This window comes from Apodemus sylvaticus, chromosome 3 (assembly GCF_947179515.1).
Source record: "Apodemus sylvaticus chromosome 3, mApoSyl1.1, whole genome shotgun sequence".
Taxonomy (NCBI): Eukaryota; Metazoa; Chordata; class Mammalia; order Rodentia; family Muridae; genus Apodemus; species Apodemus sylvaticus.
In genome coordinates this window covers 97,311,553-97,338,323 of record NC_067474.1, presented here as the reverse complement: position 1 = coordinate 97,338,323, position 26,771 = coordinate 97,311,553, and the positions used below count along the sequence as shown (strand labels likewise).

At 39.2% G+C, this 26,771-nt stretch overlaps 1 protein-coding gene across 1 annotated transcript in view; it reads left to right on the top strand.

Moving 5' to 3' along the window:
- Bnc2 (basonuclin 2) overlaps positions 1–26,771 on the top strand; it is a 338,948-nt gene that overhangs the window by 61,833 nt on the left and 250,344 nt on the right. The window contains exon 3 of the mRNA XM_052176699.1: positions 2,227–2,427. Coding sequence (XP_052032659.1) covers positions 2,227–2,427 — 201 coding nt within the window. The remainder of the gene's footprint in view (positions 1–2,226; positions 2,428–26,771) is intronic.

Here is a 26,771-nt window from a genome sequence, read left to right as displayed (position 1 = left end):
AGAATAACAGTTTTAATAAAAGAGTCTATTACTGCAGGTGCTTGCTGCTGCATGCCAGTTGATTTTTGTGTTGTGGTGTGGTGTGTGTGTGTGTGTGTGTGTGTTCATTCGTGCCCGCATGTGTGGGGGTTAGGGGAAATACCTGGGAAAGAAGAGGATCTCAGAACTGAGAAAAAGGGGTGGGGCTGGAAAAATAGGAAGAGGGAGTGAGGGAGAGTGGGGAAGGAGGGGGAAGGACTAGGAGAGAGGGAGAGGAAGCAGAAGAGGCGAGAGAGAACATGCAGGCAGAGGATACAACAGTGCTTGAGGGGAGCGAGGAGGAAGCTTGCTATTGACAGTGTCCTTAAGCCTCCCACAAATAACAGCCATTAGTGGGAAGGTCAGGAGCTGAGCAGGCAGCTTGACTGAGGCACTGAGTGCCACTTCAGAAATCAAGAGGCTAGCAAATTTTAGAGGGAGTTAAGTGGGTAATAGCAGTAAAGGTACAGTCACCGTTGACAATTGACTCATAGGGGCTTTTCCCTCCCTCCCCCTCGAAAGAATATTTTTATTGACCACAGGTGGACTTAATATATTTTAAGGCAACAATTCTTTGGGTTCTTGTTCGTCTCCTTTCAGATATTGAATTTGCTTCTTTTGAGACTTTTTTGTGCTTAATGGTGGTGAACTGGAGGGAAGTTTAACAGAAAAGCTTTCAGGAGATGTCAGTTCTAGAAGGGAAGGCACATTTGTGTCAACATAGCGTACGGTTGCTCATCTTTTCTCATTGTCCACTAATGACACAGGCTGCCATCGAAACGCTTTTCTGTTTCTTTTGTTGTTTCTGAGAGGAAGGTTTATTGTTATTCTTTCGTTAAGAAGGAGAGAACAGAGTGCTACATTTGTCCTCAGTATTTGTAAGTGGCTGAAGATTAATGTTCCTTACATTTTAAGTTTAGGAAGGATGGCTTTTTCCTGCTGACTACTTTTATGAGATGGCATGAATTTAGCTTTCCATTTTGAAGTTACAGTGTTTATGTACAGTGGATTTTGTTCAGTTCTGCTTTTTCCATAAATAAGGGAGATAAATACTATCTAACAAATGGTTGTTTTGTTTTAAAACTGGTTTAATTAAAAATATGACCTGCTATCAAGGTTATATTTCATCAGGCAGGGAAACATTATAGAATTTTCCATAGAGGTCCTAAATGAAAAATGGCATTTTTATATGCATTACTTTTTGCCTGAAATAGGACAGGTTTCTTTTTTTCTTCATCTTTTGCCCTTTTTTTATGATTTAAAAGGTTGATGTAGATGTCTTACCTGAGAACTTTAACAAAGGATTTTATTCTGCATGTGAGCTTTAAGAAAAGGTATTCATTTTTCTTCTCTTCCTTCAGTGTCTCTTTACTTAACCTTCCATTTGGTAATTAATGGCCTGAGGTGCTCGGTATTAAGTGATATATATTTATTTTTGCATATGTTTAGTGTACATCTTCCATGTTTAACTGGTAGCTTTGCTTGTTCACCCTTTATAATATAAGGTCAAATCTCTGTATATTATTTTCCCTATGAGTTTATATGTGATTATAAATAGCCCCAGCATTATGGTGTGACTTGTGGCAGCTAATATTTAAAAAGCCAGTGAGCAAACTTTATGTTCTCCTCCAGATGAATACTTCACTTGCTTACAGTTTAATTAAAAATATTTAAGTGTCATAGTTTTGCAAGTGTTAAAGAAAAGACTGGTGCTGGATATAACATGTTACAGCAGAAAGCATTGTTGGCGAAAATTCCCAGGGAAGAGCCCTGGCTTTCCCTGGCCTTGTGGACGGTGATCGTGGCAGTCCGTGGAGTATGCACCAGTGTGTGTCTATCTGTGTATCTGGAGGGGGGTTAGTACAGTGTCATTTGGTGCCTGACAGTGGAACAGTGCAGTTGACTCCTAGCTCTGCTGTCCAATGACATGCAGTGGCTGAGGGTTTGAAGCTGATGGTTGGGTCTCCAGTGCTGCCTGCGCACCTGACAGGCAGCTGTTAAACTGAGCAGAGGCAAGCTAGGGGAGTCACAATCTATGCATAAATGATAGGGATATCTGTGCAGAAGGTGCGAAGGAAGCTCTGACCCCCCCCTCCCCCAGATCTCCCCCTTCCCAAATGAAATGCACAGTTCAGCCAGCTTCTTACCTACACTGTACTCCTGCTACTGGCTGCCAAGAAGCTCAAAAAATCCACCTTCACTTTTCAGTCAGAAGAGGCAGAAGTGGATGTGAGAGAAAGAGACACACAGAGAGACAGAGAGCCAAAGAGGGCAAGAGACTTGACTTTAAGAGACTCCTGTACTGACAACTCCATGCAGTTCGGAACCAGAACGACTGCGGCTGAACCAGGGTTCATGGGGACATGGCAAAACGCTGATACTAACCTCTTATTCAGAATGTCCCAACAGGTAAGTTACTTTTTCTTTCATTTTTTTTTTAAAGAAACCTCGAGTTGTTATGTGCCCTTTTCTTCCTGCTACTTTTCTTTCTAAATGTTTTTGAAATTAAAATATATATATATATATATATATATATATATATATTGTCATTTCTGTGTTACTGGAATGTGCAGTGTTACTTCATGGCTTCCCCAAGGGCTCTTTAAGGAAAAGGGGGGAAAGGACATCGAAGTTAGAGAAAGCAAAGGCATTTGTTGCAAAGTTTCACCGTGTGCAGCCTGAGCCCTGCCTTAATTTATTTCTTTGTTTCCCGGGAAAAAGAGAAAAAGCCACTCAACAAATGTATCTTTCTGACTGTGAAAGACTTGGTCAAAGTGTCTGCTGTCTCGAAGTAGGTCTTGCAACTGAACAATCATAAAGCGCGGGCCCCTCACAGCAGCGGGTTTGACTTCTGGTGTCTGGAGCAGCTTGTCTCAGACCCGAGCGAGGCTGTGCAGGCTTCCCTGCCGGCCGGGTCAAGCGGAAGGGCGGCAGGCTGCGCTCAGGCTTGCTCTCGGCCTCTGTTCCGGCTCTCGGTGGCTCGGTGCCTTCGCTCTCCCCCGTGCTGCCCTGGCCCTGGCGCAGCCAGCTCGGCTTGCCACCCGCCCGCCGCCCGCCGCCCGCCGCCCGGCACGGTGCACTCACACTCGGCGCGGCCCCTGCGTTCTCCCAGAGCCGCTTCTCGCTCAGCCGCCGCCGGCAGCTCGGCTGCTGCCCTGCCGGGAGAGCCGCCCGGAGAGCGCCTGGGCAGCGGACGGATAATTAATCACTCGCAGCCGTCCGTACCAAGCGCTCGGTGATTTGCGCCCTGCGCGCCCGGCTCCTCTTGCACAATTGCTGGCTCTCCGACTCCGCAGGGGAGCGAGGGTAAGAGGAAGCAAAGGGGAAACAACCCAGAAACTTTCCTCTTGGACTGTGCTCAAGTGAGGGAGGGAAGTTCCCTTGGTGCCTCCCTCCTAGACACGTCTTGCTTTTCAGAAGCCTACCCCAAACCCATACAAAGCAAGAGTTAGTTTATCATCCATGCAGCACCAAAGTAGTACTAACAAATATACTGGGATGTTAAGTAGATGGCAGTTGTTTAAAGAATGGTCTTGCCCCACTCGTTTAAAATAACTGCAACTGCTCTTTTGTATGTAAGAGTTCGTGGAAATTGAATACTTTGGGGTAGATTTTAAAATGTTTGGTAATGAAATAAAACTACTTTCAAGGCTGTAAACTGCCACAAGTTTAGAAATAACAATTGCCAAAGAAAGTGCATAAAGCCCAGCTCTTGTAACATTTAATTGGTAAACAGTTTTATCAGCCAATTTTAGATAGGAGAAATGTATTTGAATAAGGTGTATTTGACATCCTGTAGAGGGACCCTGATAACTGCTGATCCAGTAAGCTGGGATTTAAATGCAATCAACATAAACCCAGTAAGCAACTCTTTATGTGCAATCCTTTTTTTTTTTTTTTCACACTGAAAAGTTCCTTTCTTGTCTGACAGAGATGCTGCTTGTCTCTGCAGAACACTTTTCGAGATGTTTTTCTGAAGCACTTTTCTGTCTGGGTGGCTCTCTTGTGGTTGGAACAGAATGTGTTTTCACTAACCTTAGAATCTAATAACTTGTGCCCCACTTTAAAATTTAGATATCACCAATCCGGGTTTTTTTTTTAGTTGTGTGTATGTACATGCATGCTGTGAAAGGTTAGATTGCTTTAAGTTTTTTCCCTCTAGTGAAAAAAGAGTTAATAAAACAGATAGAGATAATGATCAATTGATAAATGGCTATTGAACCACATAGATGTGTTAGATTGCTGCTTTGGCACGAGCCCATTTCCAAGTAGATTTGCATCTAAGGAGACTTTAAGTAATGCAACACATTTAGGACTAAAAGAAATAAAAGCAAATTACACAAAAATAGGTCAGAATTAGGAAAATTATTTAAATTCCTCATAGAGAAACTTGTATGATCAGCTTACCGTGGTGTTTTCTGTGTGTTTGCTTGTGTACCTGTATGAATGTATGTGGACTGTGAGCCTTGATGCCTGTGAGAATAGACACAGGGAAGGCCTTTATGCTTAATGAACAGATTATGACACAGAGCACTATGACAAAGGATGAAAATCACAAACTTAAGTATTGTAAATCAACCATTTAGCTGTAGTTTATTATTATTTTGGGTTTTTTGTTGTTGTTGTTGTTTTGGTGTTGTTAGTGATGCTTAGCTTCCCATTTACTTTCATAGTTACTAAATGTTTACCTTTTGTGCATTTTGGAAGTCATCTAAGAAGAGTATATGTTTACATGTGTAGATGTGCTTTTCTTTCTCTTTCAAGAAGCCATTTCAGAGTGTGTACTCTTAAATTCAAAATCTGCCTAAATATAAGCCTGTGCTGTGCATGCCTAATGTTTTTGTTTTCCTTATGGGTAGTGGGTCAGCAGTGCTTGTTCAGTGTGAGTGGGACAGAGTGTGTGCATGGGGGATGGTGTGGGGGGAGGGAATGATTCCTGAAATGCTCTCTTAAAAGTCAACAGTTTTGAAGAATAATAGTTTCAATATCCACATTAAGCCACCTTTTGCTAAAGATAAAAAGGTTTTTTTCTAATTTAATCAAATATATACAATTCTATATATATAATTGTTTAGGATAAAAGAGGCTTTTCTGCTTGATTATTTTACTCTGAGTAAAAATTTAGCTCATAGAGTGAATGAAATCTTTTAAGTACAGTTTTTCACAGTTTTCTATAGTAGAATAAAAATTAATATTTCCTTGATTATCTTGTTAAGCATTGGACAAAACTGACTACTAGAGCCAGTAAAAGATGTTTAAAGACTGAGCTATAGAGAACTTACCACATATGATGTTAGCTACAGAAAAATGTATGCTTGGGAATCTGATGAACGCTGAAGTTGAATAATCTAGGTCTGTGTCTTCTAAATGTAAGCTAGGCATGGAACAATCTGTATCTTGAATTTCCCCTGAACAAAGTTAGATTTCCTTAACTGTAAATCTTTCCTTTATCTAACACTAGCAAATGATTTGACTCAGACTCAGTGGAGTTAAGTCTCCTTAAAGCTTTCAATGGGACTTCCTGACTTCATTTCCCTACCTTATACTATTTTCCCTAAAATCAAAGATTATTCCTCTAAAAATCAATGTGATTTGTTGTTGTTATTGTTTTTAGAAAAATAATATTTTCTTGTAGCAAGATACTTGAGAGGTGTAGCTGTTGACTTTTGTAACTGAGAGTTCTGGATTCAGTTACGAATTGATAATGTCCAAAACCATTTTCTCCTTTTCCTTATCTCTTAAAACCTCAAAGGTTATTTTTCTCAGGATACTTTCCTAAGGTGTTGTTAAAAAGACAGACGGGGGTGGTAGGAGAAAGGAGCTTGCTTTTGGAAGGTTGTTTTGTTTTTTTTAATTATACTTTGAAAGCTGTTTTTTCTACATAATTTGTACGTTTGTGTATTTGAGAAAGTAGCAAATAAAATCCTTATAGCTTCCTCTAAGAGCAGGTATAGTTCGATCTAATTGAAATCTTTTTAAGAAATGACACTGTACAGATAATGGTGATAGTGTACTTTTCCCATATTACTAGAGGTGTTTATACCTTTTATTATTGCTCAGGTATACTTAACCTGTTTCAAATAAAATGCAGATCCCTTAATAAAGTCTCTTTTCAGAGTAGAGTGAGATACCAAGTTAGAATTATAAATGACGCCTTGCATCATTATGGAGTAATTTAGGATTCACCCAATGATGTAACAAAATTAACAACATAATTTCATTGTGAAACTGTGTCTTATTAAAGAACAACTGTCTGACATTCTTTTACAGTTGCTTTATTTAACTTCATGCAAATATTATTAGTAGTGACATTTTTCTGTTGTGTATTAGATTCTCTCATTAGCATGATGTGTTAGTTATCACCAGAGAAATCATTTCCTAGATAGGTGAGGGACAAAATCGAGAAAGCTAAAAATTAAATCAGTGATTTACATTACTACCAGACCATCTGCTCACCAGAGATATGACAGAGTAAACTTTTTGACTAGTATAAAAACCTAGGACTTCTGAGAAATGATTAAAAGATATATAAGAAATATTTAATAACATTTTTGGAAATCATTTACAAGAATGCTCAATACAAATTTTTCTTCCAGTAGTCTTTTGGTATTTTCAATTCGTGAGGACAAACACAGTTCCAGTCATAGGATTTGTAGTCAAAATGGAAATGATGTGTGTTTTCTTTTCTGGTTTCTAACCCTCCAAAAATAACTTGAACATCTCTAACAATTTTAAAGATTCATATATAGTATTTCTTGTTTGTCACGTATCTAAAATATGTGCTGTGGGTGGCTTGGTTGTTCTTTGAAGTTCATGCAATATATTTTTATTCTAAAGCTTCTCCTCAAAACTGGACACATCCCTTTTACATAGGATGAATAGTCTTATTTAATCAGAGCTACGAGTAAGGCAGTTGATAGTTAATGGCCTTTGAAAATGACTTTCATTGTGAGGCAGCATCCATTTCTAGGTTTCCCTCTCTATTTTTTCTCTCTTCCTTTTTAGTATTTCCTTCTTATAGTTGGTGTATTTGGGTAATCACAGCTTACTTAAAAAGGATTAACTTGACAAAACTTACCTTTATGTTAAAATAGGTGTTTATATTTGGTGGCAAATAGTTTTAGCTTGTTGAATTAGCATGCTGCCACCTCTCAGTTCCTCTAACTTGAGAGATGATGTGCTTTATATTGTACTGTTAATATAGGTGCATATTGAAATTAAAATGTAAGCCTTGACATTCACTTTAATACTGTAGCACACAAGTAGGAATATTTGGATAATTGTCATAGCACTATTGGATTAGAAATCGTGGTAAAGAGGTAAGTCCCTGTGTGTCAGCCTTTACTTCCAACTTGGTGTGAGCATGCAGGCCTCACTAACAGCTCTGCATACTGTATAATGAAATGGGAATGGTGTAGGCCTTGTATTCCACGTGTGAGTTATTGTAATGAAGCATATACAAATAGATCCTCAGATGTGTATACACGCGAATAAACTCATTCACCAATTTAAAGCTTATTTCCAACACGTAGCACTTCAAATGAATTTAAGCATAGTTGGGGATCATTTTGAAATTATTTCTTTCAATATCTCTGTTATCTGTAACCAAGTAGCCTTATGGAAATTGATTAATGTAACAGGACAGACTTAGGCTTCCACCACAACATAGGGTCCTATGCCTATGTCAGGGATAAGTGCCATGACGATTCTTCCCTTACTAATTAGATGCTAAGCAAGACATCTCTGGGAAGTTGGGACAAACATGAATGGGTCACAGCCAAGGCAGGATTGCAAGGATTCCAGTGATAGTGAAAGCATTCAAGTTTGCCAGGTCGCTGTGACACAGGAGCTGATTCCAAAGGAACAGCTCGTTACAGATAGTGAGATGGCGTCACATACTTCAGTGAAAAACAAAACCCTAGGTTTTCTTCTTTTCCAACTTACACATTGCACGCACTTATTTAAAGGGAGACACAGTGGACATGGCTCTGGTCAGTCTTCAGTTAGCATGTAGGTAATGCCTGTCTATAGCTAACTTGGTAATGTGGACTAGAATATATATAAAGTATAAGGAGAGGAAATTGGAACTTGCCTTTGCCTTTACCCTGTATTCATAAGTGAACTATGGTGGTTAAATTGTTTTAGGTGTGAACTCCTTTCCCCCAGAGTATATAGAGAGAACTCTGTGTAGTAAGGAAAACTGAATTGGTGAATCATGGGAATACCTTTTTCAATGAAACCCATTTTCTCTAGAACTCACTGTTCTTTGTTATTGAAGGATCATTGGATATAACCGTCCCAGGAGTTCTTTCCTTTGGAAGATTTGGCATCTAATGTGATGTGTGTGGAAGCATGGGCTTTGTTCCATGTGCAGACATGCTCGTGCCTTTCATGACACACGTTTGCTGGTCACTAACCACGGTTCTCCAGGCTTTGGCCAGAAGAGTGTTTGGGGTCGTAGGAAATGATTGATGTCACATACATCTGCCAGAGCTGATGCCATTCTTATTTGCAGAAGAGCAGCTGGTGTCCACATTTTGTGTGGTTCCCCTCATCCACTGAAGCACCTGGGATTAGACGTAAGGGGAGTCAAATACCCTCTGGAGGAACTTTGACTTCTAATAAGCTTAAGAGAAGTAAAGGAAGAGGGGCAGAGCAGGAACAGCAGCCTTTAGGTTCTGTTGTATAAACAAAACAAAAAGCAGGAGTATCTTAGAAGACAAACTGATAAAGAATACAGAGGGAAACAGGATGGAAAAAATTATCCTGGGAAAAAGAAAGAGTATGTGCTATGACATCACTAAGATTGTGTGGGAGCTGTGACTGCGGCCCACAGTTCCTCCTGAGCCTTTTCCTGTACCATGTCTCCCTCCCTGGGCTTAAAAGGAAGTTTAGAGAATAGGAAAATAAAAGTATTGATTGTTGTTTTTTTTTTTTTTTTTATTTGTACCTTCCTTGTAGGAACCTCACACATTTCATAGTGTACGCTCGCTCCATCTTCCAGTGTAACACTTATGACTGGACTTGGCATGGGTGAGGGCAGAGTACTGGGTCCTCTCGATGGGACACAGTGCACAGTGTTTTGTGCCATGGTGTGTGGGGATGAGAGAGTGTTGTCTCCTTCTGCAGTCAGAGCCCTCCTTAATGGGAGTACTACAGGGAAACAATGCCTCACTCAAACCAGGGAGTTCAGAAATCAAATTCTCCGCTTATTAATCATCATTCTAATTAAGAAAAAGAATTGATCCTTTAACAACAATATAATATCCTTTTGTTTTCCTTTAATTAAGTCCATCAGTTTTTCATTTCTCTCTATAAAGGAAGAATAATGTTAAATTGTAGGAAGTTACTTATTGAAACCACTGATTCGATTCCCTCGAGCACCGCTGACATCTTATTTATCCATCCTTAGGAACTGTAATGTTACTTTGCTGCTACCTTTAGTGTTTGGGTCAGAGAGGGGTGTTGAGTTATGACTCCTGTGCCTGTTTGGCTGATAGACATTTACCTAATAGCCTTAGTACAAGGTTAGTTTGTTCTTATTCCCCGATTCCTCTTTCTTAAACTTCATTTCTCTCTTCTACCTTCGCTTCTCTCATTATACAATTGCTTCCTTAGTTTTACTGCCTCTCTTTTGCCTAATGCAAAGGAATTAAAATGTGCTTGAAAGTAACAACTATTGAATCAGGTATCCTTTTGCCAATCTGTCATTTTGATAAGTTCAGGAATGTGGTGCTATCTTCACATACAAACATGTCGGTGACGAGACTATCCTTGTTTTACTGCAGGTGAGTGTTTTAAATCAGGGTTGGCCGTGCACCTAGGGCTTGTCACTCAGAGGTGGTACTGATAGATGTTCAGTTTGACCCTTAACCTGTATGAGAAAGATGGAGGCAAAGAAAATTTGCTTTCTTTTCTCTAGAAGCTGGTCTTAGTTTATCATTTTATATACTTGGACTTAACACCACACAAGAATATCTTCTTAGAAGTAGGAAAAGCTATAAAGAACAGGGTGACTATCAGGAGATGTGACCGAGGTCAACTGCAGCTAACAACTCAGACTTTGAAAGGAACAATCAAAATGATAGCAGGGCCAGAATAAACACACTATTAAGAAACATATTTAAAACATATGTCCTACATGTGGGGATTCATCATTGTTTTTATATGTAATGCATTTAACTCATTGTCTTAAAAAAGCATGGAGATTGTTAAAAATATCAAGAACAAAAACATTTTTGTAAATTGGAAAGATAAAACTTCTGGTATTTACCTGTGTGCTTGTATGTGACTGCTGTGGATTTTTTCAACTTTATTAAGGTGGCTATTGGTTCTCCAGACAATTCTTTAGGATTTACATTTGATGATCATTGTGTCTGAACTGGGGGTTTGAAAAGAAAAACTTCAGGATAATGAGTATTTTACCTGACAAAAATAATTACTTTCAGCTGGCTTAACATAATAACAAAACTAATATTAAAATGAGAATCTCCATTAGCAGAGTTTTAATAATGTTTCTTCTCTCCTTCCATTACAATTAAAAGCAAGGAAGATATCACTGAGGTATGCCATTAGGATGGCTGTGTGGGACACCTGAGTAGGCCTGAGCGCAGAAAACTGCCCATTGATGTGCCCTCTGCCAGTTCCAGAGGGCAGTGGATCAAGGTTGCTGCTTTGTAAGATGCTACGACATTACGTTATGATTATATTCATGAGAGTTTCCCTTCAGTGATGACCCCTGGAAGCATGATGATTTTTGACTTCCTGTCGAACCTAATGCAGACTCAGCTAGGTTACTAGGCCAATATGCAATACTGTTTTTTCTTTGTCATTTTTTAATATATAAAGATAGAGTTTCAGATAGAACTGAAACTGAAGTCCTGCTCTGGACTTTGGGGACAAAGTCTTATTGCTTTTCTATAGAAAATGTTACAAATCTAGTATTGCCATGCAGTTGTACAGTTATACTACATGATATGTAGACAAAGAGGCAGTGTAGGACTGTTAGATTGTCTGGTTGAAGGCGTTTACATTGTTTATTTTGGGAATGTGGAGGATTTGTTAATAGCTGCCTCAAATGCAAGGAGTATATGCGTTTACATACAGAAGGAGCACCACAGACAAACACCCCCACTAGAGATAGGATGGTGCTTTAGATTGTGTAACTTTGTGTTCCTAAGCTGCCCCTCCCTCTTGTGCTGTGGGTGAACATAGAGGAGCCTAGCTTTTTTAATGAAGCCAGCTGTCATTGATTGAGAACTGGTGTGGTTGTTTCTTGTTTTGTGAATGGCCATTTTCACCAACCACAGAACTGCCGTTTTCTAGAAGCAACTGTCATGTTTTTAAGCTTTAAATTCCAAGAAAAAATTAAACTAAGAAAGAGACACCACATTGAGATGTGAGCTCACACCTGTGATGTCGTGCTTTTTCCCTTAACAGCTATCTTGCCTTGTTCTCCTGAAGACCTTTGGCAAGTAATCATGGGAGGGAGTGTATCTTAAAATATGTGGCCAATGCTGTTACATATGATGGAGAAGAGTTTTCTCATTTCTGCTTTATTTGTGATCTTTATTGTACGTTATGTAAAAAGGAGGGTAGGGAGTGTCAGCCGTCCAGCATCTGGGAGGGCTCGTTCAGGAGCAGCCTGGAAACCAGAGCCCTGGCTTCCTACAGGTGAGATGTGTGATGGGAATAAAGGCCTCGTGCTTTTAATGAACCCAGCCTGCCTGTCAGCTTGGTTTTTTCATGCACCATTGTTGTTCAAATAAGAAAAAGAAAGTGTTCACAGCCTGTGGTGAGATTAGAGTAATAGAAATGAAGTGTTAATCTGTTGATAGGAAGCACATCCCATATCCTGCATCCCGGCCACATTCACGCATGTATAATATATTCCAGGTTCTCTCATGACCAGGGAAGCCTGGATGTTCATTATATTAAAAACACTCCTTTGTTGAAAGCAAGAAGTTGGCTGCTCTGACTTTGGGTAAATAGCTACTCTATACAATTTCTTAATAAAGCAACGGCTCCTGGCCTCTGAAGATTCTGATAACCTGCTGCTCCTATGCCTGCCTGCACTGTATGTCTGCAGTGTCCCTATTACCCTAACTGGAGCCTGCCCTGGGACACCCTTTTGTAGGAATGAGTGACTAAGGACGGGAAAGGGGAGTTAAAGGACAACAGTATTTTTCTCTCCATGAAGAAAGATTAAGTAAAATTAAACATTCATTAGTCTGTGTTTATTTTTCATCTTTTAAAACAGTACATTATAAAAATCCATCAAAATTGGGACATTGTATGTGTAGTTATGATATATTATGACGTCAGCCTGAAGGGTTATTAGGGGTACCTAAAGGCTTTGAGCATCAAGGGGGGTTTCTTTTGTCTTTTCTTTATAAAGCTATTTTGGAATGATAGAGGAAGAAAATGTTTTTCTAGAACTATTATTTTAATTTTCTACTGTTAATCACTAATTATTAAAGAAATATACTTATAAAAATGAAACCATAGACTTAAAAAATGAGATAGGGTCAGTCCTACACTCTAGCAAGGTGTTTTAAAGAAGAAAATGGTGAACCCTGGTTCAAGGCTCTTTATATTAGAGCGTCAATTTAAGAGGCATCTTCAGAAATGATGTAGAAAGAAGTGTAAAAGGGGAGGAAAGAGACAAATTAATAAGTGAGTTCCAGGTGTCTGTTTCTAATTGCTTAAATTTCAAACATAATAGAAATTACGACAAATGTTTCCCATAAGGAATGTATCATTGTCATTTGGGTATCAACTAAAGCCACATTCAGGGTGCCCAGACTTAGCATACTTCCTGTTTTCCTATTCACCTAGGAGTTAAGGAATTCAGTATGATCATTAGGATTTTGTCAACTATTTCAAGCTAGGAGTTATTCAAAGTCAAGAAAATTTTGGGGATTAAAGTCTGATTGTGAAGTATATTTAGTGTATATCCAAGGATTTCTTTCTTTAAGGACAATTGAAAGGAAGACCTTTCTCATAGAAAAGGAACATCTCATTTAAATACTCTTTCAAATGTGTGGCATGATTATAAGCCAGTATGCTATAGGTGATCTAAGTCTTGATACTTTGATACTGTGATACATGACCAGTTGTAGCATACAACTATAGAAAGTCTGTTTGGAGATCTAAGATTTTCTTGGCTACAGTAATTAATTAGAGATAACCTGCTTTTAATATGGTTGGATAAAATGATGAGTAGGGCATTTACATTTGTTTGTGAAATTCACTGATAGGTTTAAATGCTGAGATGTTATGGTTGATTGCAAGTTATGAACTGTAAGTAAATATTTGCACTTGCTTTCAGTTGAATAAAAATAGCCAAAGGTTAGAAATGCATGGCGACTTTGTCATGATTTAAAGAAATCTACTTTAAGTAATAGCCATTTTAAAATATGGCATGACTTTTTGAACCCTCAGTAATGACTAGATAAGTGTGTTGTCAGATGTTGCCAGTAAAGTGGAACCAGGTAAAGATTGGTGTTTGTCAAGGTTTCTGTGCATCTTAAATGTTGATTTTTTTTAACTCTATCTTAAAGATATATACTATTTTCAATTAGGGTCCATTTTTCACTTAGGTGTATATGATACTTCTAGCAAAGAAGTATAGAAGTGAAGGATCAGGATGCTTGTAGAGCTGAGTAGCAGTTTGTCTGAGCATCCTTCCTAGGCTACAAGGAAGAATGGGGTTCATCGGAAACCCATGTAAAGTCTGATGCATCACTATGTAAGTGTAGGGTATATATTTAAAATTTACTACTTAGATTATTGTTTTATGAAATTGAGTTTTCTTTGCCTCATAGTTACTTATAAATGAAACAGCTATATTTGGAAGTTAAGTTTGCATCCATTGTCATTCATTATATAAACTCATGAACTATATTTAAATATACATTTTAAGAACTGTTTTTAGAACACTTGTTTCTTTTCTTCTTTTTCCTTTTGTTTTCCTTTTTTTTTTGGCAGCAATTTCTACAAGCTTTTCTAGAATAGTTATGAAAGTTTAAAGGTCAATAGTTACCTAAAATGCCCATGTGGAGGTGATGAATATTAAGCTAGTAGAATGGTCTGGTGAAGTCTGTGGGGTCTGTGGTAGACCAGAAAGCTCATCCCTTTAACCACTGAGGTGGCAGCTCTGGGGTCCAGAGAATTGTTGCCAGGTGAGAATGCAGGCCTCCTGGTTGCCAGATCACCTCCTTTCTTTCTTTAATAAGAAGCCAGAACACAGTTTTTATGTGAAATCTCATGAATTTGAAATCTTGGCAACATATTCAAATATTTAAAAAACTGTGTGGTCCAAACAAAACTCATCTGCAGGCTATATTCAGCCACTGGCTGCCAGATAGAAACCTCTGGTTTAGATAATATTTTAATGGATGAAGATAATAATTTCATTGCGTGTGATCATTCATTGTGGGAATTCCCCACTGGCATGAATTGAGTTCATTTTCCCCCCTGCAATTACAATGAATAAGTTTAGTAAATATATTTCTGCTATAAGTTAATTTTGATATATAGCCTTTTCCTTATGATCCTATTCAAAGAAAAAAATCAAATTTATGGACAGAATAGAATAATAGTAATTATTTAAATACAAGTAGGGATATAAGAATTTTAGAGTTAGAAGTAGGGATATAAGAATTTTAGAGTTAGAGAGAAATAGAAAATTCCTAATTCTGAAAAGAATCCTGTGATTTGTGTCAGTAATTGATACAAACAAAAAGCTGAATTCAAGTATAAAGAGCTTTTCACCTCACCTTCAGCAGTGAGATCTAGGCCCTGAATCTTTGTGGGATTGCTATAATTTACCAGTCCCATTGATTATGATGTCATGAGGAGGAGATGGACCACAAGGGGAAAACTTCCCCATACTAATTCGTGCAAGGCCAATAGTATATCCCTGCTTCAAGAAAACATCATTTATATTGTATAAGCTGAGGCTTTCAATGTCAGTCTATATTTTTTGAAGGGGCTCTTTAAAAGAAATAAGCTACTCATAATTGAAATTCTCCAGGCAAATCAGATATCAACATTTTCAACAGAACAGGTAATTAATTGGTTTGGATTTCAAATTGAAGGTCATCCTGTTATTGATTTTCGTGGGAACAAGAAACAAGAGCGTCTTGTTAAAATAATCTGCAAATGGGACCAAGGTGTGCCTAGGGTTCTGCCCTGGGTCTTGTTGATCTCTGTATCTTGTCAGAGAAACCTTCCAGAAGGGAACCTTTTCTGTAGGAAACACAACAAGCTCTTAAGTCGCTTCCAAAACTGCAGAAAAAGCCATGGATTGGAGCAGAGAGCAGATATGAACGCTTGCAGTCTTCTAGTCAGCCACGTGTCTCAAATCAGGAGTAGATATATCTTGTAATGAAGCTTCTGTCAGTGTGTGGGAAAGTGGGATGCTATGCTCAACAAGTTCCTATCAACACAGTTGTGACTGCATGTTCTGAAACCTTTCAACCAGGAATTAGAACAAATATCTGTAATACAGGGGAGGAAAGAACTTTAATATTAGAATATTAAAGGGGCTGGAGAGATGGCTCAGAGGTTAAGGACACTGGCTGCTCTCCCGAAGGTCATGAGTTCAATTCCCAGCAACCACATGGTGGCTCACAACCATCTGTAATTGGATCTAATGCCCTCTTCTGGGGTGTCTGAAGACAGAGACAGTGTACTCATATATACATAAAATAAATAAATAAATCTTAGAATATTAAAGGGAACAACTGGAAGAGAAAGTGACACACCCCTTTCAGTATTTCTGGATTTTATGAAATAACATGTGTTGAATATTTGATAAATAGTTTTGCTGTTACCTAAAGTGTGTTTAAAGCCATCCTTTCTCTCTCTGGTGTGTTTGTTTGTTTGTTTATTTTTGAGAAAGGTATAGTGTCATATTTAGCTCTGTTAACTAGGCAGGAGTATGTTGCAGCTTTCTCTTACAGTTCAAAGTAGAATCCTCCAGAAAGTGCATACAATCACAGGGCACAGTTTCTGTTCTCCATGCCCTGGAGCATAATGCTCCTACTTCCAAGTTGACATATTTCTCTGTAGGCACGACAGTGGCACCAACCTTCTACATTAAGACTTAACATTCCACAGAACCATTTCATGTTTATTATGAGCTTCAAAGCCGGCACATCCCTAAGAGAATATCAAGTTTAAGCATGTCACTTTGCCACAGTCACAGTTAACTTTTTTTTTTCATCAAAACATGTCTTTTCATGGCTGGTTATCACCAGGTGACACTTGAAACTTCTTAGTTCCGTACAGAATCCTCTCTCCTAACCCACTGCTGATGCCCTCTTGAATTCTGTAGACAGATCCTTTTGGTATTGGTTGGCTACTACCCATGCATGAAAATTGGTTTAAAGTTCTAAGACAGTATGAACAGCTTTTTCTTTACCTCTTGATCCTAGAACTCATGTCTTTGAAATTCATTCTTCACCCCACTCCTCAACCTCTCCTACCCCACCCCTGTTGGGATTTCACAGACTGTAGCTGAGGTGGAGAAGAACATGTTAAGTTGTTAAGGTTGGGTTGATGTTTCCCACTATAAGAGGCTAATGATAAGAAGAAGCCCATGGACTGCTCAGCCTGATCGCATGGTGTGCCCCTCTCTTCCCAGGGAAAAGCAGAGTGACTGTGGAGCCTCCTGGGTTTCCCTTCCTACCTCAGCTAATAGACTGTTCCTGTCTATGCCTTGCATCTCAGAGATGAAACCTGACGGAGTAGTCAGCATTGCAAAGGTCACCCTAAAGCTATTGGCAGGATGTACTGCCATTTGTTGCTGAGCAATGACAATGCTACTGTAGCAGTTAACTGATGTATTAGGCTGTGTGGCTTTCCCAGAATACTAAACTATCTTATTTAGTTCTTTTAAACACCTGATAGAATGCCCATTCACAAGCTGTCTCAAGTGCATTTTTCAAGGAATCTTAATGATATTAAAATACCAGTTCTTTAGCCACAGAATGGATAATTTATGCAGAGCATTTATCTAGTGTGTTGTTTTGCTTTTGTGAAAATACTTTTAAATTATTCTCATTTCTTAAAGTTTTCTTGTGTCTGAAAATTCTGATGTTTCAGCAAATTTGAAAATTCACATTTTTTAAATACTTATTTCCAGTTTGTCTTCTAGTATACTCTGTCTTCCAGGCTTTGCTTTTTGTAAGAAGAAAATTTTTAAGAAGCATTATTTTTTTTTTAAAATCATTCCTCACAAATATCAAATGGAGAAATTACATTTTCAATATTAGATATTTTTTTACTTTATACATAGTATACATAGTATAATAAGTAACTGTCATCTATCTTTTTATGTCATTAAATTTAACAATGTGCTCTCTAAAATGCTTAAATTATAACCAGAATTTAAAAAGAATTCCATGATCAGTCTACTTGGGAGAGGCTGCAGGTGAAACAGCTTTGGTTTGCATGCTTTAACTGACCTTGTGGTTCACATCTTCTGAAATAATTTCTATCCACAGACGACATCTTTACCTTGGCTCTTGTCTCAAAGTGAGTAAAGATCTAAAGCACTGAGGTGCCTGTGACACCATTCGTTACTTTTACATATGCTTCTACATTTGAGACCGATTATTTTCTCAAATGTTTGATTAGCCAGGTTGGCTTCCATTCCATCTGTTCACATCACATTGGGCAAGTCATGTAGACATTTAAAGTTACTTCTTTAGTATCAAAATACGGGGGTGAAGACTCGGGAAATACCTTAAATTAACTTCTGAATCTTGGTTAGAACAGATTCTCAGGCCTTTGTTCCATTCACCTAGTCTGGTGTCTCTTACAGAGCTAGACACACATCACAAGAGAATGTTTTTCATTCTGTTAGATAATTTTTGTTGCAGCAACTTAACAATAAAGGGAATGAAGCCAAAGTTTTTCAAATAGAATGGCTAGCACTGAATTCAGGCACTGGATAATATTTGAAAACAGACACAGTTTGCATTGTGTATTCTCTGTGACCCGGATGTTGAAGGAAATTTTCTGTATATAGGTATACTTATCTCATGTTTACAATCACATCTTTTTTTTTTCTAGTTGACCCATTATCCAGACCTTTAAAAAAATGTTTTAAGTGGATGTAAATTCCATTTTAATTAGGCTCGTTCAATCTAATACTGCAACTAGCCTGGAATGGAAAAAAACATGCTTAATACAACCCAAATCAACCATATCCAGATAATTCCCCTGATCTTTGTAACAGTCCGTTCCCCACCTCCACAATTAAATGACCCTGTTAGTTTCAGACTCAACAAGACATTTAAGGTACATTTTAAAAAATGATCATCTTTTCCCCAATTTTTTTTTTTTTTTTTTTTTTTTTTTTTTTTACTATTTCTCTTCCCCTTGCCACACAGCTGCCACTGGTATAAGAGAAAGATTGGGGGGAGGGGAAGAGGAGGCAGCCCTGTTCAAATCCTGTCACGTAGCACTAATTCATCTGCTCTCATTAGAGGGAGCGAGGGACAGCAGTGATGGCCAAGAGCTGCACTCCACACATGACACGCGCACAGTTTGGGGAATAGAAAATTGCTTTCTCAGGAAGCCCAGCCAATTAAGGACTTGACCATATTGAATGTCAAGTGTTAATTTAGGTTTTTCTTCATTTTCCCAGTAGTAATGTGGGTCCTGTGATGAGCAAATACATGTCAAGTAAAAGTTGATTGCATGAAGGACCCGGGTATTATATGTCACTGACAAGTCACCAATGTACTGACGTCTTTTAACCCCTTAGGTGAGCGTGGTGGGGGAGGAGAAGAGGAGAAGGGGATTATGGTACCATAATGATAAGAATTGGTAGTATTTTGGATGGACAGACAGGAATGATAATTGATGCAAACAAACAAACAAAAATCCTGGAGATTGGCTAATCTTGCTTCATGGATAAAAACAGTGGCTCTTCAAAAGCTTGCACAAGGGGACCTCTCCCCCCACACCCCCACACACACTCTCACACAATGCACACTAGCACACTTGTATGTGATACTTCCTCACTGCACATGTACTGTCTAGAGTAGCAAATTTCCTACGATTTTGGTGAAAAAGGAATATAATACACTCTCTGGTCAGTCTTGATTTAGTAAATTTATCATTACTTACCACCTTTGAAGTAAATAAAAATTAATTAAGCAAGCATATTACTTAGGATAGTTTGGCTCCCTCAGGTATACAGCCTCTGGCTTTGTACTCTTTTTTTACTTTCTAATCAGTGTTCATTTAAAATAACTGTGCATTACTGTTATAGGAACGACGCAAACCCTAGAAGAAGGTTTGTTTTCTCTGCGTCTCTGTAAGATGATATTTAGCCAATAGACGATGGAAGAAAGTCCATCACTGGCCTTCACTTCCTTTTTGTGCCCCGTGGAGGAAGGGAAAAGAGTGCAGCTTCAGGGAATGAGACACTTTTTACCTTTTTCTAGTAACCTTTGAAGGTTGTCCGTCAAGTGTAGCATCTCATTTCCATTTGTCAGCATTCATTTGCATATGAATATCCTCAAAAGAAAAGAAAGTCTGCTTCTGTTGCAGTTGTACAATAGCAAATAAAAATACCCTTGTAGCTTCAAACACTGCTGTGTGTAGGTCAGTGTGAGTAGAAATCTTAAAACTCAAAGCAGTTACAATGTAGCAACTCTGTGAAAATATGTAGCAACACTTTTGCCCCCTACCTTTGAAGACAAGATCTTAAAACACTTTCATGAAGTGTACCCTTTTCCATTTATTTTAAAATTGTAAACAGACTTACCTTTGCATACTGAAAATGCTTATTATACCTTGAGAAAGTAAAATCACATAACACGTGGATTTAGGCAGCATAAATTACTAACAATTTTTCTGTGTGTCAGGACAGAAGCTACCATGTCATATTGCAAGTTAGAGTATATATAGTTATAATATCCATCTCAGGAATTCAGTCTTTCATAGAGCACGTTCTCCTTAAGAAATAAAAGTCTCTTCCGGGTAGATTCTCTCCTCCCTGTTTCAAAACTGACCAGATAGGATGAGGTTGGTCCTTCCTTCACATCTGTTCTGATAAGCGCCATCTATGGAATTCTGGTGGCATCGAAGAGCACTGTTTAATTATGGGCTCTTTTGTCAGCAGCTTCTCTTCCTCTGGGTGTCCTGAGAGACTTAAGGAAGTTTCCCTAAAGTAAATTCTGATGATGGCAGCTCAGGTTGCTGATTCAAGTTATTCTTCTCTTCTGTGTCACTTGTGACGGATGGCACCTAATGCAATCAACCACTGACCGGGAGAGCCCTTTCCTTGGTTGCTTTAGTAACTGGACCACGAGTTTCTTCCCCTCCTCCCCTCTTCCCCTCCTCCCCTCCTCCCCTCCTCCCCTTCCCCGTAATCCCCTCCTCCCCTCCTCCCCTCCTCCCCTTCTCCCCTAATCCCCTCCTCCCCTCCTCCCTTCCTCCCCTCCTCCCTTCATCCCCTCCTCCCCTCCTCCCCTCCTCTCTTCCCTCCTCCTCCCCTCCCCCCTCCTTCTCCCCCCCCCCCTATCTTCCTGCAGGAGCCCACTCTTCCCTGCAATCCTCACCAAGACTTGAGCCAAAGGGGGGTGGGGGGGAGGAAGAGTGGTGTACCCAGAACAGACCTTTCCTAACCCTCCCTTTCCCAATGGTGAAAGCAGAGTCGGCCTCCCTTTGCGTGTGTTTTTGATAAATTTAAGAAGTCAAATCACTGACACAGATAGATAATCCAAGTGTATAGGGTGAAGAGTTATAAATTAACACATTATTCCCTCTTAATGTGAAATACTTGAGAATGCATTTTCTCAGTCCCTTGACATCTACCCAGTGAGGGCTCTCATTGTACTTTTCAAGTGGCATTGATTTGTTAAAGCGCTGAATTAGCATCTCCGGCCAGCTGCCCGGTCTACCCTAGTGTCTAGGGGCTTCAGTCCCTCCTGTCTCCCCCAGGCACCCGTTTGTATTTCAGCCCCCTCCTTTCCCACCTGATTCTTCCACTCCTCCCCTCATCCTTTCTTGCTCTCAACTCTACTGTCCTTTACTGCTTGCCTTTCTTCCTGACTGGTCCTGTCCAGTAGCAACTCTTCAGATTTCTTTCCTTTCTCTTTGTCCAGACCTCTTTCCCTTCCTCTGAGACTTTCCTACAACTTGTTCTCTCTCTCTCTGTCTCTCTCTGTCTCTCTCTGTCTCTCTCTGTCTCTGTCTCTGTCTCTCTCTCTCTCTCTGTGTGTGTGTGTGTGTGTGTATTTAACCAGTGAAGCCTTAAAGAAATTACAACAATATGTGTGTTTGTTTGAAAACTAATGTGTGCTCTTTGTAGTAGAAACCCATGAAAAAATCTCATCTATTTTGTTTTCTAGAATTCAAAGATACTGTTGGAGTTCTGGGCTCAAGTCTTTAAATGTCATTTAATGTGGTAAAGTCTTCTAATTTGAACAAAATGGAAATTAGCAATGGTTACCAAGTTTTTAATCATTTCTAATGTCCTTGCTAAAACAATTCTACAAAATTTCTTGATGTCTTTAAACTGTTTACATTAAGGGGGGAGAGGGGGGGGGAGAGAGAAAGAGGGAGAGAGGAGATGCATGTGTGTGCAAACGGGAGAGGTCCATATATCTAGTGTCATCCTCAAGTCTCTCCTCTATTGAACCCATAGCTGACCTATTCTGTTTGACTGGTTGGCCAATAAGCTACAGGGATTTTCTGTTCTCTGCCTTCCCAGTGCTAGGTTTATTGACATACTGTGTACAGCTTTTTAATGTGCCTGCGGAGACACCAAACTCAGGTTCCTCCTGTTTGTGTGTCAAGAGCTGTACCCACCAAGGTTGCCTTTCTGCTTGCTGAGTGAACTTTTAATGTGACTTATTTTTTTCCTGGTTCCATGTTATTCTAATTACACTTGCTTTTATCATCAATACATTTGCAGGAAGAAGTAGTTTCATTTTGATATTTGTAGCAATCTGATTTTCTTAAATGTAACATAGTGAATAGATAATAAAATTGGTCAGAAACTTGTTTGAAAATAAGATGGCTTTTACCCCTTCATTTACTGGTATGCCCCAAATTCTAGAGTAATTCAGAAGTTATGTGTGGCTGTTACTGAAGAGAGTGACAGGTGTCTCTTGTACAGATTCACAGACTTGGTGCCTTTTCATTATTTAGATATTGGTCCCTGGACTAGTAAGATATCCCAGCAGATAAAGGCACTTGCCACCAAGTCTAGTGACCTGTGTTTAATCCTCAGGGGGTACATTGTAGTAAAGGGGAACTGCTCTTACAACTTGTACTTTGATGGCCAGGTCACTCCTATGCTTGGTGGGTACACACATGTTCATCCTGTAAGTAAAGGGAAATATATTTTAGCTATTGGTCTAAAACACATTGGAATCTCTGTGTTGATTAATTTGACGTAAGCAGAAAAATATGCTTGCTGAGGCGTACACAGACATGATCTTCTGCAGTTTTAATCTTATGGCTTCATATTGCTCTGTCTTTAGTTTTAGTAGGCTTCAAATTGATGACATCATAACTAGAATTTGAATTTATGGATAAATCAAATGCCTTGAAAAAGATCAAGTATCTTTATTGCTGTATTTTATAGAATCTAAGCTGGTAGTTTGACTCACTGTTTATATTTTGAAGTGGGAATAGTTTATGTAAATATAACATTTTCTTCTCTGTTGGATTGATTTCCCTCCTTTCCAATATGATTTTTTTTTTCATTTTAAAAGAAGTTAATTGTTGTCCTCCTCTGTGGACTTGGCATGCCTAGCTCCGGTAAAGGGATTAAAATGACTTTTCAAAGCATGATACTGTCTGTGTAAAGGGGGAAAAACTGTCTTTTAACTAGGGCTTATACTAATTCCAGCTACTAAGGAGACAGAAATTACACTAAAGTAGACCATTTGGCTTTGTCTTCTATGTGCATGTTAAGTTGCTTTGAGATCATCATTTAGTATTTGAGGGTATTCTTTTAAAGGAGTGAGATGTTCTTCATTTGTTACTGCAAAGGGGCATGTCTTCATTGCCAGGGATAGACAGCGCCTTCTACAGGAATAATTCAGCTCACCTGGATGCAAGGTGGGGCCAGAAAAAAGAGGACTCACATCCCTTCAGATCTGCAACTACAAGAGAAAGGAGGAAGATGACAAAGTAACGGACCGGTTTTAAAGTGAAAATGTTACCCAAGAAAGCAACAAGAGTGCTCAAAGGGGGAATTAAAGAAAGATAGGAAAAACTTGTTCTGAGAGCCATACCCCAGTGGTTAAAATGGTGGTAGGGGTAGTAAGAAGAATGTTCGGGGGAAAATGATGCTTTGTATGTGCAAAATTATAGCCTCTGGTAACATTGCTGTGATTTATTCTAAATATGTGTTGATTTTTAAAAACTGGGATGCACACTTGGGCTAGAACAAGTTTAAAGTTTCGGGATGTGGCTCACTGGTGAAGCCTTGGATGTCTGAGACCTTAGTTTTCATGCTCAGACCTGAAATGAGCACCTGTGTGCATGTGCAAAGTTGAATACGATTTTATTCTTATTGGCTTATGCATTTCTCCCATGCTGATGATTGAACTCAGGGCTTTGCCAGGGTTGGATGCCTCTGCTGCACCCCCAGCCCACTGCATTCGACTTAAACTTCTCATTAGGTGCAGGCATGCGTTGTCTTGTTTCTTTGCTTTTTGTTTACATTGCTTGCATTCTCTTTCAAAGTAATGTGTCAAGAAATTCAGTTTAAATCCAGTATAGTTACTTCTTTTGTTGTGATAATGCTTTGGCTATGTGAAATGGTTAACTGCATGTTTTAGAATTTTCTCCACCTTTGAATGTTTCTTCTAAAATTGTCAGGAGATGTCAGAATTATTTCTGTTTTGTATTTTGTAAGTTTAAATTAAATGTCACTTAAATGTGAAAGAACTGGCACCTTTGATAAGTAGTCCCCAAAGCAAATGGTGGTGTCAGTAATCATAACCTAATTATGAATGCAAAGTGAAGTTTGTTTTTAAGAAAGTACAAAACAAATAGGAAAGTGAGCCCCACAGCATCTCACGGCTTTATCAACCCTGGAGAAAGCCTCCTTCTGCGAAGCCACAGAGCCTTGAATGGTAGCAGTGGTAATAAGAGAGGATGCTGGCATCTGCCCAAGGATTTGTTCAGAGGGCTCCACAAATGGCCTGCTCAGTGTGTGGCTGTACAGAAGTTCCAGGTTGACACATGTCTCCCAAGCCAGTCACAATGCAGGAGGTCAGGAGTCATGTTCAAGGGCAGGTTGTTTCTGGATAAGACTGAGGAAGCAGAGGCGGCCCCTCTAGGCTCAGTGTGTGGGTCTGTGTACTCCTTTCCCGTCAAAGCTGGCCCAGCGTGGCCAAAAAGTGGTTCCTTGGCAGGGTTTAATGGCAGGATGATGTAGTCTGTTGTGACTAGTGCATTCCTTTCAGGTTAAACTAGGGAAATGGCATTGTGTTAAAATTCCAAGTCGCATGAATGTTTTATTGCCACAGTGCATTTAGCCCTCCAGGGGAGTGTGTGTGGCAGAGGTGGGGTTGGGGGTGGGGTGACTTGGAGACTCAGGAACTATCAGAAGAACACTTCCCTTGGAAAATTTTACCCATCAGCATGAAGCTGATTTGCTGTGATGGTCACTTAGAAGGGTTTCACTTTTTTTTCTTAAACTGTGGCTGTTTAAAGTCTTGTAGTCCGGACAATTAGCAGCTGAAGAAAATATGACAAGACACACACAGAGAGGCCGGCAGATAGAGAGGAGGAATGAGCCAGAAAGGAGCTGAGCTGCCTTGTGTAAACTGCCCAAGCAGGGTCCCCCTCTCTGGCCCCCCTCTCTGTCCCCTTCTCCCCAGGCTGTTTTGCTGTCTGCCTGAAGGCCAGCGGGACTGATCTGTTAACCTTGCACCACTGACTGGGAGGCTTCTGCAGCTCATGGTACTGTCTGTTACCATTACTACTCCCCCATTCCTTCTCCCGGGCTCTTCCCCCTCCCCATAACTGCTTCTCTATAACAACGGTTTATATTAGTCAGAGGGATACAATTTTGGAATGCAGAAGGTCTGAGTTAAAACAAATTTAAGTATGTGTTCGCTTGTTGTCCCCCACCCCACCTCCCCCACCCCACCTCCAACTCTCCTGCTTTTAGAAGGGCTATCCTAAGACATTCTAATTGAATTCTAGCTAGACTTTTCTATTGTGATTTAAAACCAGGAATTCTGGAATTTGAGCAGTTTAAACAGGGAAGTTATCAGGCTTGGAGTCTCTGGAAGGAATAGTGCTGTGAAACCATTTGTGGAGCCTCAGGTTTAGGATACTTCTGAGTTTGCACTGCCCCTCCTGTGCCCCTCACAAGGAGTACCTCAACCTTCTTTATCATTTCAAACAGTTTGACTTCACTTGTAATTGTGTACATTACAAATAACTCTCTGGACTGTTTCATGATCTGATTCAGGTTCATTTGCAAGAGATTAAAATGTGCACTGATGGAACAGTTTTCTCTTGCACTCTACCTTTGTAAAGCATTTGTGTTTCTAATCGATCCCCTGTGAAGAGGAAAACTCTATCTTAAGAGAAGACATAATTTGAGCTGTAGTTTTGAACTGCCTGTTTCTCTATATTTTCAGTGTTAAGACAGTTCCAGAGTATAACAGAAATTTAGCATGAATATTGTACAAAAAAAAAATGAGGCCCAAGTAAGCCAGTGTGCTCTATTTATGTAGAATTTTAAGGGCATGATTTGTGCATTTTTATAAAATGATTTTGTCAAAATAGACCTCCAGAGTTTAATCTGATTACTGGTGTTTGTATGATGGTTTGTTCTTTTTAAACAGATATATTGACATTGTTTATGGGAAGTCTTAAACCAGCAAGCAATCAACTTTACAACAAAATCAGGATTTATATGTGGACTGATACTTCAGATTTAAGACATATTCATAAACGAAACGTCTTCCCTAAGCTCTTGGTGATGCCCACAGTGTTGTCTCCTTTCACTCTGCATAGTCAGTTGTTGCTCAGGTGTTACTGGAGTTTGGGTGACTCTGGTTCCCAGTTGGGGATTTTAAAATGGGGTTTTTAAAAAGAATGTTTCTGGTATTTGCTTTCTTTCTTTCTTTTTTATTATTTCTTATAACCAGTTTTAAAGTTGTTTTTTTCTCTAGGAAGTGAAAATAAAAGTGTCAAATAATCTTACATGTATATTTATTTTATCTGGAAATACAGTTGATAATCCTGATCATGAAAGCTTTTTTTTTTTATTATGAAAAGGATGTTGTATTTCTGCTCAATCTTTTCCAATCTGATTTATTAAAAGTTTCCTCTTATTTTCCAAGAAGGAAAGAGTAAAATTACTCCAATATTAAATCTCTCTAATAAGAACATTTCAGCCAAGTCAGGATGTTTTTCCCCCAAGTCAAATTTCATTTTTAAAAAACAAATCAGCATTTTGTCCTTTGAGCATGTCCTTGTCCCTTTTGTTATCCATGAGCATATCGGGAACTTCCTAGGATAATTGTCTGGTCCTGAGTGCAGATGCTCCTGCTGTGACGTCATTCAGGAGCCTCCCACATCACATGACATCGAATGAGACACCTGAGTGCTGACCTTTCTTTGCATCCAGTCTGTCTGTGCCTATGATTTTAGACAGGGTCTCATGCTATTGCCCAGAAGGTCTCAAACTCAAACTCTTCTGTCTTAGCCTCTTGAATCCTAGGATTACAGATTCCCAGCACACAACT